Source organism: Macaca mulatta, chromosome 15, assembly GCF_049350105.2.
Source record: "Macaca mulatta isolate MMU2019108-1 chromosome 15, T2T-MMU8v2.0, whole genome shotgun sequence".
NCBI lineage: Eukaryota > Metazoa > Chordata > Mammalia > Primates > Cercopithecidae > Macaca > Macaca mulatta.
In genome coordinates this window covers 18,552,858-18,567,066 of record NC_133420.1, presented here as the reverse complement: position 1 = coordinate 18,567,066, position 14,209 = coordinate 18,552,858, and the positions used below count along the sequence as shown (strand labels likewise).

Here is a 14,209-nt window from a genome sequence, read left to right as displayed (position 1 = left end):
AGTCCAGTGAGGTCAGGGCTGACACAGGACAGGAAATGCAATCGTGAGAGCCCAGTACTGGCCCCTCACTTGGCTGTGGAAACCTGTAAGTCGAGACACCTGAGCCAGATTTGGCAGGGCAAAGTAGGGCAGGAGAGGCGGTACATCCCATGCAGCAAAACAGCACATAGTGGCCAGGGGCGGTGGCTCACACCTGTAATCCCAGCACTTTGGGAGGCCGAGGTGGGTGGATCACGAGGTCAGGAGATCAAGACCATCCTGGCCAACACGGTGAAACCCCGTCTCTACGAAAAACACAAAAATTAGCTGGGCGTGCCACTGCACTCCAGCCTGGGTGACAGAGTGAGCCTCTGTCTCAAAAAAAAAAAAAAAAAAAAAAAAAAATTAGCTGGGCATGGTGGCTCACGCTTGTAATCCCAGCATTTTGGGAGCCAAGGCAGGTGGATCACCTGAGGCCAGGAGTTCGAGACCAGCTTGGCCAACATGGTAAGACCCTGTCTCTACTAAAAATGCAAAAACTAGCCGGATGCGGTGGCGTGTGCCTGTAGTCACAGCTACCCAGGAGGCTGAGACAGGAGAATCACTTGGACCCAGGAGGCCGAGCGAGATCGTTCCACTGCACTCCAGCCTGGGCCTCAGAGCAAGACACTGTCTCAAAAAACAAACAAACAAACAAACAAAAACACGTGCTAGGGGCAGGAGACAAGAGGCTGAGCCCTCCCAGCCCACCTTACCTAGACTGCAATCCAGTCCAGCCAGAGACAGAATCGGATAGGAGAGGTGAAGGCGGGTGGGAGGGTGTGGCTGTTCACGCAGGAATGTCTTGGGAAAACTGAAGGGTAGGTGGAAAACCGACTTCTTGTTTGAAATGCTCCCAAAACGCCTCATTAAGTAGCATAAACGTGAATGAATCAATAAATCTTTGTTAAATGAATGAAAGGAGGAAGGAGTCCTTAATTGCAGCTAAGCTTCCACTCTTAAGTATCAGTTAAGCTTCTGTTCAGTCCAGCGTTTAGGGCACCTTCTGCGCGCCCCGATCCACACACTTTTCACAAAAAGGTCGCCTGCTCTGTATGACTTGCCCTTTCGCCGGCCAGTATGGGGCGGAGGGAAATAAGCCCCCTCTGCTCTCTGGTCTCAGTTTACTCGTAACTGAAAGTGGGTCGGTTCAAACCCCCTGGGGCTGAGGTTGCCTCCCCTCGTCGAGCACGCGCTGTCGGACGCGCAGTTCCCTCAGACCACGGGTCGACTCGGGGTACCAGAGAAGCCTTCACTCAGGGCGCAGGTCCCAGCCGAACCAAAGCTCCCACCAAAGTTCAACACGCCCCCAAAGCCAGCCCCTGATTGGCCCGCCCTGCCCACACGCTGAGGCAGCTTCACCTTCTGATTGGCTGTTATGCTCCCTGTTCTGTGCTGGAACCCTCCCCTTCTCTGATTGGCCAGGCGCCTACCTGCGCTCGCCCCAGATTGGGCGCCAGCTGGGCCGGCTCGTTGGCTCCCAGGGGCCCCGCTCTCTGATTCGCCGCTCGGGCCAGCCCCACGGCCTGCACGCTGAATGGCTGCGCCGCTACCTATATTGACCACCGATTGGGTGCACGGCGCCTCTCCGGCGTGATAGGTCAGGACCACCGCCCCCCTGGCTCCCCATTGGCTGCTCGAAGAAGCCCGGTCTCCGGGTAAGATGGCAGCGGACGGACAGTGCTCGCTCCCCGCTTCATGGCGGCCGGTGACCCTCACCCACGTCGAATATCCTGCAGGTAAAAGGCGGTCCCGGCTCCGAGGACGCCTTCCCGGGGACGGCCTCTCAGTCCCGGGCGCTCCGGCCTGCGCGAGCCCGCGGAGGGGGCGCCGGGGGACTGGGGTGGGAACTGTCAAATAGTGAGCCATGGAGGGGCTCGGCCGGCACGCGCGCCGCGCAGGCGCAGTGGTGCGGGGATGAGCTGGGCGAAATTGTGAGGCGCTCGCTCGCGCACTCTGCGGCTGCGCGGTCGGGGCGCTCCCCAGGGTCCCGGGGCGCCGGTGGGCTGAAATGGGGTGGGGATCTGTGTGAGGCGAGAAAAGATCCCTGGTCTGGACCTTGGCCCTTCTCCCCCGCCCTCCGCTGCCCCAGAGAGGCCGCACTCCCGCTCCAGCGTGCAGGGAGTGTCTGTTTGCTTCGAACAGTGCTTTGGGCTGCTTGTAAGAGAAAGAGCTCCCCGTTGCTGGGAGTGTGCAAGGTGAAGCCAGGCTTTTGAGTACTTGTGGTGCCACGCCTTGATCAGGGCACGACTCCACAACGGAGAGGACCCGATGAGGGGGCGGGCAGCCTCGGGATCTTGACTTCTGGAGCTTCCTATCAGACACACCTCTCGAAGCGCAGGGCTTTCCAGTTGAGAGGTCCATTAGCGGCGTTCTGGAAGCTGTCTAGTAAGAGTGGCGCAGAGCCTGGGAGTGGGGGCCTGACCCATCTGGGTTCCAGTTCAGGCGGAGGCCTTGTGCAGGTGCCTGCCTCTGCTTAAGTTACTTCATCTCTAAAGTGGAACTGATTACAGTGCTTACCTTCTGGTGATGGTGTGAGCATCAAATAGCAGGAGGCACAAGAAGGGCTGAACAGTGCCCGGCATGCAGTAAGCGTTCAGCAAATACTTGCAGTTAATGTTATCCCACCTTCCAGGACCCTCCCTGGGTAGGATGGTTGAGTGCCAGGGAAGGTTGGGCCCCCCTCACTGAGCCCTGGTTGCCTGGGAAGGGCCCGCTCATGCTGCTGTCTTGCGAGATGTGAGAACCTGGCTCCGCTGAGGGCACCAGGATCGAATGCCAAAGAACTTAGACCCTGGTGTTCTGGGTTGTACTGGGGATGGTATGGCCCTGCCAGGTGCTGGGCCCTGCCTGCCTGCCTGTCTAACATTTATCCATCCATTCATTCATTCAGCCAATATCCGCTGAACACTTCTGAGTGCTAGGCCCTGGGCTAGCTCTGGTTTTAGAATGCTTAACAGGGCCTGAAATATCCCTGCACTCCTGCACTGTGAAAACCGGCTGCTTTATAAGAGGGAAAGCCAAAGCCTGGAGGTGGGGAAAGACTTGCTAAGGCCTCTGCACCTACACAGCTTCCCTGCCTGGCCTCAGAGTAGCTTCTTGGGAGTGCTCACAATCCAGCAAGCCAGAAGGAAACTGGCAGGCAGTTGTGTGCAGCATAATACAGGCTGTGATGGACCTGGCTGAGCCTGGAGCATCTGGTGAGGTCTAGTCCTCTATCAATGCTTCTGTGGTTCCCTGCACTTCTCCATCACACCCCTCATCACACCGTCACTTGCTTACTTAATTCATTCAATACTTTTTGAGCCCAGTTAAGAGCCAGGCCCTGTGCTGGGCTTGGGAGATAGAGTGGGGTATAAAGAGACCCTGTCCATATTCTCAGATGCCGTCCTGATTATCTACACTAGCGGATCATGAACTGTGCCTGGATGGCAGATTCTCCCGTCAGACTGCGAGCTCTGCACTGGCAGGGACGTATGTGTCTTTTTTTGCCACTGTGGTGACGTTTGTTGAGTTCACCCAGAGAGCATCCCAGGTGGGGAAACTGTGTGCAAAGGTCCAGAAGTAGGACAGGGCATGGTGCGCTCAGGGAACTTGAGTTTGGTCCTTGGAACTGGAGCAGAGGGTGAGAGGGAAGCAGGGCCAGGACTGTGCAGGGCCAGATGAGCCGGGCTGAGGGGGAGCTTGTCCTAAGGGGAGTGGGAGGCCTGAGGGGGCTTGGATCAGAGAGTGGAGAGGCCAGAGTCCCTGGTAGCATCTTCAGGAAAACCCCAGGGTAGTACTGGCTCTGGGACAGGCTATGGAGATGGCTAAAGCTTTGGGGGTACCCGTCATTCACTGTCATCTTGGCCCAGTGCTGTGGAGGTGAGTTTCGTAGTGGAGAGGCCCAGGAAAGAGAAGGGACTCACCCACTGTCACCCAGTGGGACTGTGGCAGCACCAGCACTTGAACCCAGGCACTTAGCTGGGCTGCTCTGCTCTCCCAGGCCAACTCCAGGCCAGCCTGACCCTGGGTAGGATGGGCTGGGTAGGATCCTGGGTGCGGATGAGGCCAGGCATGTGTGTGTCTATGTCTTCAGCCCTGGAATTCGGGCTCAGCCCTCTGTGGACACCTTCCCTGCTGCTTGTGTGAGGCTGGTGGCTTGGACCATTTCCCACACTGGGTTCTCCCCACCTCTGCCCCAACATGGAAGTGTCCTGGTTGCCAGGGACCAAGCTAGGTGTCTCACAGGTCCCATCTCATTGAGTCTCATGCAGCTGTAGGAGGTAGGCACTAATATCCCTGTTCCACAAGTGGGTGAGCTGAGGCTTGAATCCTTGCCTCAGTTCATGCAGCCAGTGAGTGCGGGCATAGGAGCTGAACCATGCCCTCAGACCCCAGAGTGGCTACATAGCTGCCTGTCTCAAATGGTGAGGGTGGCCTTCGGACTCAGCCTCCCCTGTCCTTGGATTCTCAGCTTGAGTGTCCCCATTTCCTAAAAGGGCCCAGTGTTCCTCCGATGCCTCCATCCCAGGCGTGATAGGAGTGTCAGAAGCTGGTAATCAATAGGTAGGCAGTTTACTGCGAGAGAAGCGGTGAGCAGCTGTTACTGTGGCCATATTGGGCTTGGTTTCTGTCCAAGTCTTCAGTGTGGACCCAAGTCTGTGTGGTGTCCAGAGAATGTTGGATTTCCCCGGAGGCCCAGGGCTCAGCCAGGGCAGCCCCAGCACAACAGTGTGTGGATCTCATATGCCTTCCAGGCTGCCTCCCAGGTCCCGGGCTCCACCTCTGGAGTCACCAGGCCGGGTTCACCTTCCTGCTTTGGCAGGAGGGATTGGTCTAGTGTCTGGACCAGGTCAGAGACTTGGACTTTAGTCCTGGTCCCACCTCCTTCTGGCTGTGTGACCTTGGGTGAGTCACATAGTTACTCTGGGATTCAGTTTCTTCATCTATAGAATGGGAACAGTCAAGGCACCTGCTTTAAACGCATGCTGTGTGCACTTTAGTGCTAAGTAATAGACAGCATCACATATGACTGTGACTGAGTTGGCACAACCGACTGGTAAACAGATGTCCGTGGCTGCCTGGCCCCCATGCTTCAGGCCCTGCCGGGACCTCCTTTCTGGCTCAGGCCCTGCTTGCAGGGGGCTGGCCCCTCTTTTGATGCCTGTGCCCTGTCCTCATTCTGTTCTCTGTCTTGCCAGGTGATCTCTCTGGCCACCTCCTTGCCTACCTGAGCCTCAGCCCTGTATTTGTCATCGTCGGTTTTGTGACCCTCATCATATTTAAGCGGGAGCTGCACACGGTGAGTCTGTCCTGCCCACACCCTCCCCCCCCCAGTGTCCCCACCCTGCTTTGGGCAGCCTGTCTGCCCCTCAGCCCAGGGTTTGCCTTCTCGTTCCTGCGTCCACCTGTCTTCAGATGCGTGGAGCCTCCTGACTGGTTCTCGGTTACTCACCTGTTGGGCTGGGAGGTTCAGTCAGAGGCCGTGGTCTTTGGGACTAGGTAGCAGCCAACAGGTGCAAAGAGGCCCAGCTGACCGTACGTCTTCCCCAGCAGATCTCCTTCCTTGGAGGCCTGGCACTGAACGAGGCGGTCAACTGGCTGATCAAAAACGTCATCCAGGAGCCACGGCCCTGTGGAGGTAGGGCCTGGGCTGCCAGGGCCTGAGGGTCCCCCAGGTTGGGGCGTTACTGGGAGGTCTGCATCCTCCCATGATGCCCTGGTCTCCTCTCTCTCCCAGGCCCCCACACAGCAGTGGGCACGAAGTACGGGATGCCCTCCAGCCACTCCCAGTTTATGTGGTTCTTCTCCATCTATTCCTTCCTTTTCCTGTATTTAAGGTGAGTTTCTCCCCCGGCTGGGATGGCCCTGAACTGGCTCAGGCCGAGCTCTGCTAGGGACTCACTGCTAGCCCTTTGGATGTCCCTGGGGTGGGAGGGGCTGCAGCGGAGGCAGAAGGTACCCAGAGAGCATTTGGATGGGGCCAGGGACTGTTTGGGAGGCCTGGGCTGGGCTGTGGGCTGAGGTCATCTGGTGGGCGTGTTTTCCCAGAATGCACCAAACAAACAACGCCAGGTTCCTGGACTTGCTGTGGAGGCACGTACTCTCCCTGGGACTCCTCGCTGCGGCCTTTCTAGTCTCCTACAGCAGGTATGGAGGAGGGAGAGCCCCTGTCTGCACCCTGCCCGTGTGGTGTCCTGCTGATTCCTGGTCCCTCTGGGACCCCTCCATGGACCCTAGTCCCAGAGCCTGTAGGGCAGGACTGGAAAAGGGGTCCCAGACCTCTAGTTTTAAAAGGACAGGGCTCCAGCTGCCCCTTCTAGCCCAGTCCCCACTGAGCCCACTGAGCCCAAGATTCTGGGGCCAACTCCATGTATCAGCCGTCTCTTCCCAGTGTTCCGGAGGAACCCACTGTAGATAAATTCAGAGGTCAAGGGCTAGATGGGAGGCAGGCAGATCCCAGCTGACCCTTCACTGCTGCAGATGGGAGAGCCGTTTGGGGTCCGGTGCCCTCCCTCTTGGAAGGGGATCTGAGGCTGTGCTCCGTGGAGTCAGTGTCCTGTCTGTGTGTCTCCACATGTGCGGGCACAGGTTCCCGGGAAGCTGGCATGTGGGCAGCAGGGATTGTGCGGGCCTGTCTCTGACTGGCTCTCACATACTTCACTTCTGGCCTTGGCCCAGGGTCTACCTGCTGTACCACACCTGGAGCCAGGTGCTCTATGGAGGCATCGCTGGAGGCCTCATGGCCATCGCCTGGTTCATCTTCACCCAGGAGGTCCTCACCCCGCTGTTCCCCAGGATAGCAGCCTGGTAACTGTCTCCTGCCTTCCTGGGCACCGTGGGCCCTGTCCCCTCCTGTGGGTGGGGCCATCATTGGGTGGACCCAGGAGTCTTGACCCCAGCCCCTGTCTCCCTGGCAAGGCCCCAGTGCCTAGCCTTCTGGTGGCATAAGGCTGTAGGCCCCACCTGCCTGGCTTCCACCTCCCCCCGGGGTTTGCGGCAGACACACGGGGGGATTCCTCAGGCTGGGAAGCCAGAGTGCCATCCTCTGTCCTCGCCTAGGTTCTCAGGGACTTAGAAGCCTGAGTCCTGCTGGGATGTGTGTGCCGTGGGACAGTGCCCCTGCCTGAGGTGACACAGGTGACATAGCTGGGTCTCTCAGTGGCTCTGGGGTCTCAGGCCAGGCAAAGAGTCTAGGCAGTGGGGGCGGGTGTCGTGCCAGCCCCGGGCAATGTTGGGGGTGTCTGGTGTAGTAACAGACTCATGCCCTGATGTGGCCCTGGCTCTCTGATGTCTGTCTCTCCAGGCCTGTCTCCGAGTTCTTCCTAATCCGAGACACAAGCCTCATTCCCAATGTACTCTGGTTTGAGTACACGGTGACCCGGGCAGAAGCCAGGTGAGTTCAGGGGACAGCGGTGCTCACTGGGCCCAGCCCCAGGCAGCCTCTGCCTCCATGTTTGGAGGGCTCTCTGGGAGCCCCGCGCCTGCCTAAGCTCTTCTCTTGCATTAGCTCATTGAATCCTGCTGTGACCCCCGTTTTGCAGATGAGGAAACTGAAGCTTGGAGAAGAGAAGTCATTTGCTTGAGATCTTGCACATGGTGGGGGAGCAGGGTGGTGAACCCAGGCTGTCTGGCCCAGAGCCCATGCTTTTAAACTCTGCAGGCCAGAACCAGAGAGCTGGGCAGCTGAGGTTCTCGGGGCTCCCGTGTGTGGACATCCCTAGGGGTTAGTCCAGATGCTTTCTTAGACCTGGGTAAACTGAGGCACGTTGAGTTAGGAGGCCAGCCTGTATTTGTGCAGCAAGTCAGGACAGAGCTGAGCTTTGGAAACTCCTGACTCATGCTGTTTCACTCAACCCAAATCCTGGGTGGGGTTCCTAGTGGGGTGGGAAGGCTGGCTCTTCTTTTTCTTTCTTTCTTTTTTTTTTTTTTTTTTGAGACCAAGTCTTGCTATGTCGCCCAGGCTGGAGTGCAGTGGTGTGATCTTGGCTCACTGCAAGCTCCGCCTGCTGGGTTCACAACATTCTTCTGCCTCAGCCTCCCGAATAGCTGGGACTACAGGCACCTGCCACCATGCCCGGCTCATTTTTTGTATTTTTTAGTAGAGACGGGATTTCACCTGTTAGCCAGGATGGTCTTGATCTCCTGACCTCGTCATCCACCTGTCTCAGCCTCCCAAAGTGCTGGGATTACAGGCGTGAGCCACCGTGCCTGGCCGAAGGCTGGCTCTTCTCTGGGTTCAGAGGGGAGCTGAGGCTCCAGAGGAAGCCTGGGAGGTTTCTCGGCAGGCTGAGAGGGACCGTGGGGCGGGGTAGGGTGGGGCGTCCTAACAGCTAGGAAATGTGTTTAGTGCATCAAGGTCCAAATTATCCTAACGAGCTTAAGAGCAAAGCCGGGGATCCATGAGGAAAGGGGATTGGAGGGGGTTAGGGCAGGCAATCCCATTAGAGGCAGAAGGGCCCCAGCTGGCCCCGTTGATCTCTCACCGGCCTGCCACGCCTCACCCTGCCCTGCCCCGCCTGGCCAGCCTCCACCTGCCTTCATTTACCAAAATCTCAGGGCACACCTGTTCTGTGCCAGGCTGTGTGCTGGGGCAAGCACAGTGACAGCCATGGTCCCCTGCTCATGGTGCTCCAGCAGGCAGGGAAGAGCTGCAACGCACCTGCCTATGTGATCAGCGCTGTGACCTGACAGCTTGTATTGGGAGCCTATGTGGGACCGGGTGGGCGCGGCCTGTTGATGTCGGAGCTGGAGTGGGGTGGTGGGGGAGTGGGGGGTGGTGGAGTAGGGGGTGGGGAGGATGTAGGGGGTGGGGAGGGGGTGGAGAGGGTGGTGGGTAGGGGGTGGGGAGGATAGGGAGGTGGGGAAGTGGGGGGTGGGGAGGGTGGGGAGGATGTAGGGGGTGGGGAGGGGGTGGAGAGGGTGGCGGGTAGGGGGTGGGGAGGATAGGGAGGTGGGGAGATGGGAGGGTGGGGAGGTGGGAAGGGTTGGGGTGGTGGGGAGGGTGGGGAGGTGGGGAGGGTTGCGGGGGTGGCAGTTAATGTTCTCAGCAGAGGGAAGGGCATGCACAACTCCTGAGGCTGACGAGGCTTGGTGACCGCACCAGATGGAGGCTGCCAGGGCTGGAGCCCAGGGAGCAAGGGGTGTGTTGTGGGACGAGGCTGGGGTCAGATCACACAGGAGCAGTAGGTTTCTAGATTTTAACTGGGACCCTAGACAAACCCCATTCTCCTCTACTGAGTCTCTGTCAGCCCCTCTAGAAAATGGGGATGATTGGCCCTGGTTCCCTCAGGTTCCTGGGCCCACCCTGGATATAGCCACACCCCAAATGTGGTGCTCAAATCCCCTCAGTAACCTCCATCAGTAGTTCTACTTTTGCTTATATACCTCCTGGATGGGGAGCTCACTACGTTTCTGTACTCTGTTTTGATCAATAACAGAACCTAATTGTGCTGGCTTGTCTATAAAGGGAAACTCACCATAACTAATGGAACCCAGCCAGGTCCCTCTTGCCTCTGTCGTCTCATCCTGGCCCCCACCCCTGCCCCAATCCCCTGGCTCCACTTCTGGGATTACAGAGCTGACACAACCGAGGTACAGGCCCTGCCAGGGAGATCAACCCTCTCTAGGTGCCATTGCCAGGGCAGGTGCTCTGATTGGCCCAGTTCAGGTCAATCGCTGGCTACTGAGGGTGGGCATTTGCCTACTTAGTTGAGACTCTGGGTGTGGTGGGGACAGCTGTAGGTCACTGAACATCAGGTGTCCCCACATCTGACCCCCATCCCATTTTGCAGGAACAGACAACGCAAGCTGGGGACGAAACTGCAGTGACCAGTGGATGTGGCTGGGTCCAGCCTCCAGATCTGGCCCGCACGATGCCTTGCAGGATGGACAGGATGACAGACAGGGACGAAGCAGAGACCTCTACAGACCCAAGTCACCAAGTGGAGCCTTTTTTTTTCTTATTTTAATTTTAATGAACAAGGTGGACCAAAGGGCTGAGCCAGCCCCTCAACCAGGACCCTGGGGGGCCTGCTGCCTGGGGGCCGTGGCCAGAGACCCTCGCTGTGCTGCTGCCAGCCCCCGGCTGGGCAGGAAGTGCCCTCGGTGTGGGCACCTGGGTGTGGGGTGGAGAAGGAGGGCTCGCGCCTCTGGTCTCGGGGCCAGGAATTCCAGGTGGCGTGAGAAGTACACACTATTTATTTTTTGGTTTTGTCAGAGGCAGGCAGGATTTTGGAGCTGAAGAACCTGCTTTGCGGTGGCTGCCCTGTGGACAGAGGGCTCCCGGTCAGCTTCCTAGGCCCTTCGCCCTATGCTCAGAGGGCAGACTGCCTCTCCCTGGGCCGAGGTGGCCTGGGGTGCCAGGAGGAGGGGAGCATACCCCACACCCTCCCTGCCACCGTTGCCATTCCAGAACCTCGGTCAGTGTTTCCCTGTCTGGGGGCAGGGACCAGAGCGAGCGCGCGTCTGGCGGCTGCTGTCATTGTGTTCTACCCCGTATTAACCCAACACCAAAAGGGCTTTCTCTGGTCCCCTGTCCCTAAGACAGTAATCCCTTTCTGACGAAGGAGCCTGCACATGTGGGTGAGCAGACCCAAGCTGTTTACAGCTCTTTCTCGTCCTGCCATCCAGTAGCAGTTAGTCTTCATCCCCACGCGAACAAAGCGGGAAGGAGCCTTGAGGAGAGGAGTGAGGCAGCGGGCACCCAAAGTCCCTCGTCCTTCCCTCTGTGTGCTCTGAATATGTCTTTGTCCTTCCCGACCCATCTCTGACCAGCTGGGAACCTGCTTGGGGTCCCCCTCAAACCTGTGTCTGGGGTGTGGGCTCACAGATCCTTACCAGCCTGGTTCGTGTGAGGGCTCTTCCTAAAGGGATCCCCATCTCTAAGTCACTCTGAAAGGGAGTCGTGGAGAGGAGACGCCTCCAGGTTCTTAGAAGTTTTGAGGACTGAACTGGGTCACTCGGGATCTGTGTTCAAATCCTCCCCACCCCTCTCTTTGTGGAGGTTCCTCACCTGCTGCTGAAGCACAATATTTTGGTGCTTTCTTTTCTCATTTGTTAAAGGCAGTGTCCAAAAGCCATTCCAGATGCCAGGACCAGGGGCTTATTTCTAGGGAAGGTAGGTCGGTTTCCACGTTTGCCTCCCGTTATTTTTGTTTTGTACCTTTTGCCTGAGACAAGCCGAGTGTGAGGTGGTTTGATTTAAGAAAAATCAATGAAATTGTTTACTATTGTTTTAAAATAAAACCGTAAACTCTGGCGGCTTGAGCACATGCTAACTGAGCTCAGGAGAGGAGATTGGGGCAGCTGTGGGGACACATGACCTTTAGGGGCAAGGATACGGTGAAGACCGTAGAACCAGAAGTAATCTAGTCCCTTCTAGCCCACAGCAGGGGTCTGAGTGGCCTCTGCGGCACTTCCTGTCAGGGTCTGTCCAGCTTCTGGTTACATCCCTCCAGGGGACCTCACTGAGGGCCACCATACCAAACCTGGACACTCAGCCTTAGGAAGTTTTCCCCTTTTCACTCTCAGTCTCCCTGCCTGTGTGGTGCTGGCCCTGCTCTCACTGAGCCTCGTTCCTCCTCTGTAGGACAGCCTTGAGGCAACCAGTGTGCCCTTCAGAATGTGCCAGGATAAACATGTCCACTTTGTCTGGCACTGGCTCACGCCTGTAATTTCAGCACTTTGGGAGGCCAAGGCGGGAGGATCACTTGAGCCCAGGAGTTTGAGACCAGCCTGGGCAATATAGCAAGACCCCGTCTTTACAAAATATTTTTTTTTAAATTAGCTAGGCGTCATGGTGCACACCTGTGGTCCCAGCTACTCGAGGGGCTGAGGTGGGATGATCACTTGAGCCTGGGAGTCAAGGCTGCAGTGAACTGTGATCACACCACTGCCCTCCCGCCTGTGCAAGACCCCATCTCAAAAACAAAACAAATACATGTGGACAAATATGATCAAATATAAAAGGAAAGAAGACACCATGCTGGAGAACCAGCAGAAAACAGATAATAGAAACAAACCCACAAATACTTCAAATACTGGAATGATTAGGCACAGAGTGCTTTACTATTTTTTTTTGAGATGGAGTCTTGCTCTATCGCCCAGGCTGGAGTGCGTTGGCATGATCTCAGCTCGCTGCAGCCTCCGCCTCCCAGGTTCAAGCGACTCTCCTGCCTCAGCCTCCTGTGCAGCTGAGACTGCAGGTGCACACCACCACGCCTGGCTAATTTTTGTATTTTTAGTAGAGATGGGGTTTAGTCATGTTGGCCAGGCTGATCTCTAACTCCTGACCTCAAGTGATCCACCCATCTCGGCCTCCCAAAGTGCTGGGATTATGGCGTGAGCCACTACGCCTAGCCTGTTCTACTATTTTTAAAGAGAAGGTCGGGCACGGTGACTTACACCCATAATCCAGAGTCGGACAGATCACTTAGGGTCAGGAGTTCGAGACCAGCCTGGCCAACGTGGTGAAATACCGTCTCTACTAAAAATACAAACATTAGCTGGGCATGGTGGCACGCGCCTGTAGTCCCAGCTACTTGGGAGGCTGAGGCAGGAGAATCGCTTGAACCTGGGAGGCGGAGGTTGCAGTGAGCCAAGATCGCGCCACTGCACTCCAGTTTGGGTGATAGAGTGAGACTCCCATCTCAGAAAAATAAAAGACAGTATCTGCAGGGAACCGGAAACTATAAAGCGAGCCCTGGCCTGGAATAATAGCTAAAAATCAAGGATCCGAGGGGTAGATTTAACAGCAGATTAGAGAGACTTAAAGAGGAAAAGCAAACTGAAGGGTGGGTCACAAGACATCCCGGCTGCAGTGTGGAGTGGGAAAGCTACGGGGAGCAGCTTCAGGTGCACCCGCCCCTGCTAACTCATTGCCTTCACCTCATTCACACTCACTGCTTACCCTGGCCCCACTCCAACCTGCCCAAGGTGCAGTGCTGGGCAGAAGCCCAACTCCTCAAGCCCTCAGAAGCCTCTTTGATATATCCACTTTTCTTCCCCACTGAGGCTGCTGTGTGGGTCCAGGCCACCACCAGTCCCTGGCTGCAGGCAGCAAAGCCTCCTGATAGGTTCCCCTCCTCCCGACCCCTAGCCTAGTCCCCTTCAGTCTATTCCTCACGTGGCAGCAACCATAGCATCCTCCTAAAACCCAGCCATGCCAAGCTCCTCACACTTTGGGCTCAGGAAGAGGTCCTCATCTTTGACATGGCCCTTCCACAGGACCCCTGCAGCCAGCTCCTTACCCTGCCTTGACAGCCTGACCTCGAGTCCATCCCTGCTTTCTCCCAGTGACGGGGCCCACATAAAGTTCGTGCCCACTGGATGTACAGACTTTCCAGATCTACATAAAAGCCACACGTCTATTTCTCTTGAATTCATTAATCTTAGGGGGCGTGGTGACTCACGCCTGTAATCCCAGCACTTTGGGAGGCTGAGGCAGACAGAAAACCTGAGGTCAGGAGTTTGAGACTAGCCTGGCCAACAAGGTGAAACCCGGTCTCTACTAAAAGTACAAAAATTACTGGGCATGGTGGCGCAGGCCTGTAATCCCAACTCTTTGGGAGATTGAGACAGGAGAATTGCCTGAACCCCGGAGGCGGAAGTTGCAATGAGCCGAGATCACACCATTGCACTTCAGCCTGGGTGACAAGAGTGAAACTGTTTCAAAAAAAAAAAATTTTATTACTCATTCAAATATCAAATGATGTATTGCTCAAGATATACCAATTCAGAACACCTTTTTTTCACTCATTTTGCAAAAACAAATCACGTTTTTCATCTGCATCACTGGGGTCACCCCTGGAGCCCCCTCTGGGTCAGCTGACCCCGCTCTCCTGAGGCTGCTGTCTTCACTATGCCAGCCTTTAAGCAGCACCTGTAGGATTTCATGCACAGAACAAGCACTAGAAATTTCATTCCAAGCCACAAGTGTCCCCTAGCACAACGTTAAGCACTGGTTTCTCCCGATGTCCAAGTGTGAGGCCTCAGTAATTACCCCTAAGGAAAAATGACGAAATCTTGTTTCTTTGCCTTTTTCCCCCAGCAAGGACCTCTAGGGATTTCCTGTCACCATGATTGAGGTTGCTCAGACGCTGAATGCACCCTCCTTGAACAATAGTTGGTGGCTCCAAGGAATTGAGGGGGCTTCCATGTGATGGGGCCTGTAATGCCGCCACCCTACGGGAATGCCCCCCAATTCAGA

At 56.4% G+C, this 14,209-nt stretch overlaps 1 protein-coding gene across 3 annotated transcripts; it reads left to right on the top strand.

Moving 5' to 3' along the window:
* Window positions 1–1,660: 1,660 nt before the first annotated feature.
* On the top strand, window positions 1,661–11,259 carry DOLPP1 (dolichyldiphosphatase 1). 3 transcript variants are annotated; one of them, XM_015116652.3, is made up of 8 exons: window positions 1,661–1,757; window positions 5,202–5,302; window positions 5,557–5,641; window positions 5,741–5,840; window positions 6,052–6,150; window positions 6,682–6,810; window positions 7,307–7,396; window positions 9,795–11,259. In XM_015116652.3, the coding sequence occupies exons 1-8, from the start codon at window positions 1,682–1,684 to the stop codon at window positions 9,829–9,831; spliced, it is 717 nt and encodes a 238-aa protein (XP_014972138.1). In that variant the 5' UTR covers window positions 1,661–1,681; the 3' UTR covers window positions 9,832–11,259. The 3 variants fall into 3 exon arrangements, with proteins under 3 accessions (XP_014972138.1, XP_077824027.1, XP_077824028.1); XM_077967901.1 differs by having other exon boundaries at window positions 5,554–5,641; XM_077967902.1 differs by lacking the exon at window positions 6,682–6,810.
* The last annotated feature ends 2,950 nt before the right edge of the window (window positions 11,260–14,209 follow it).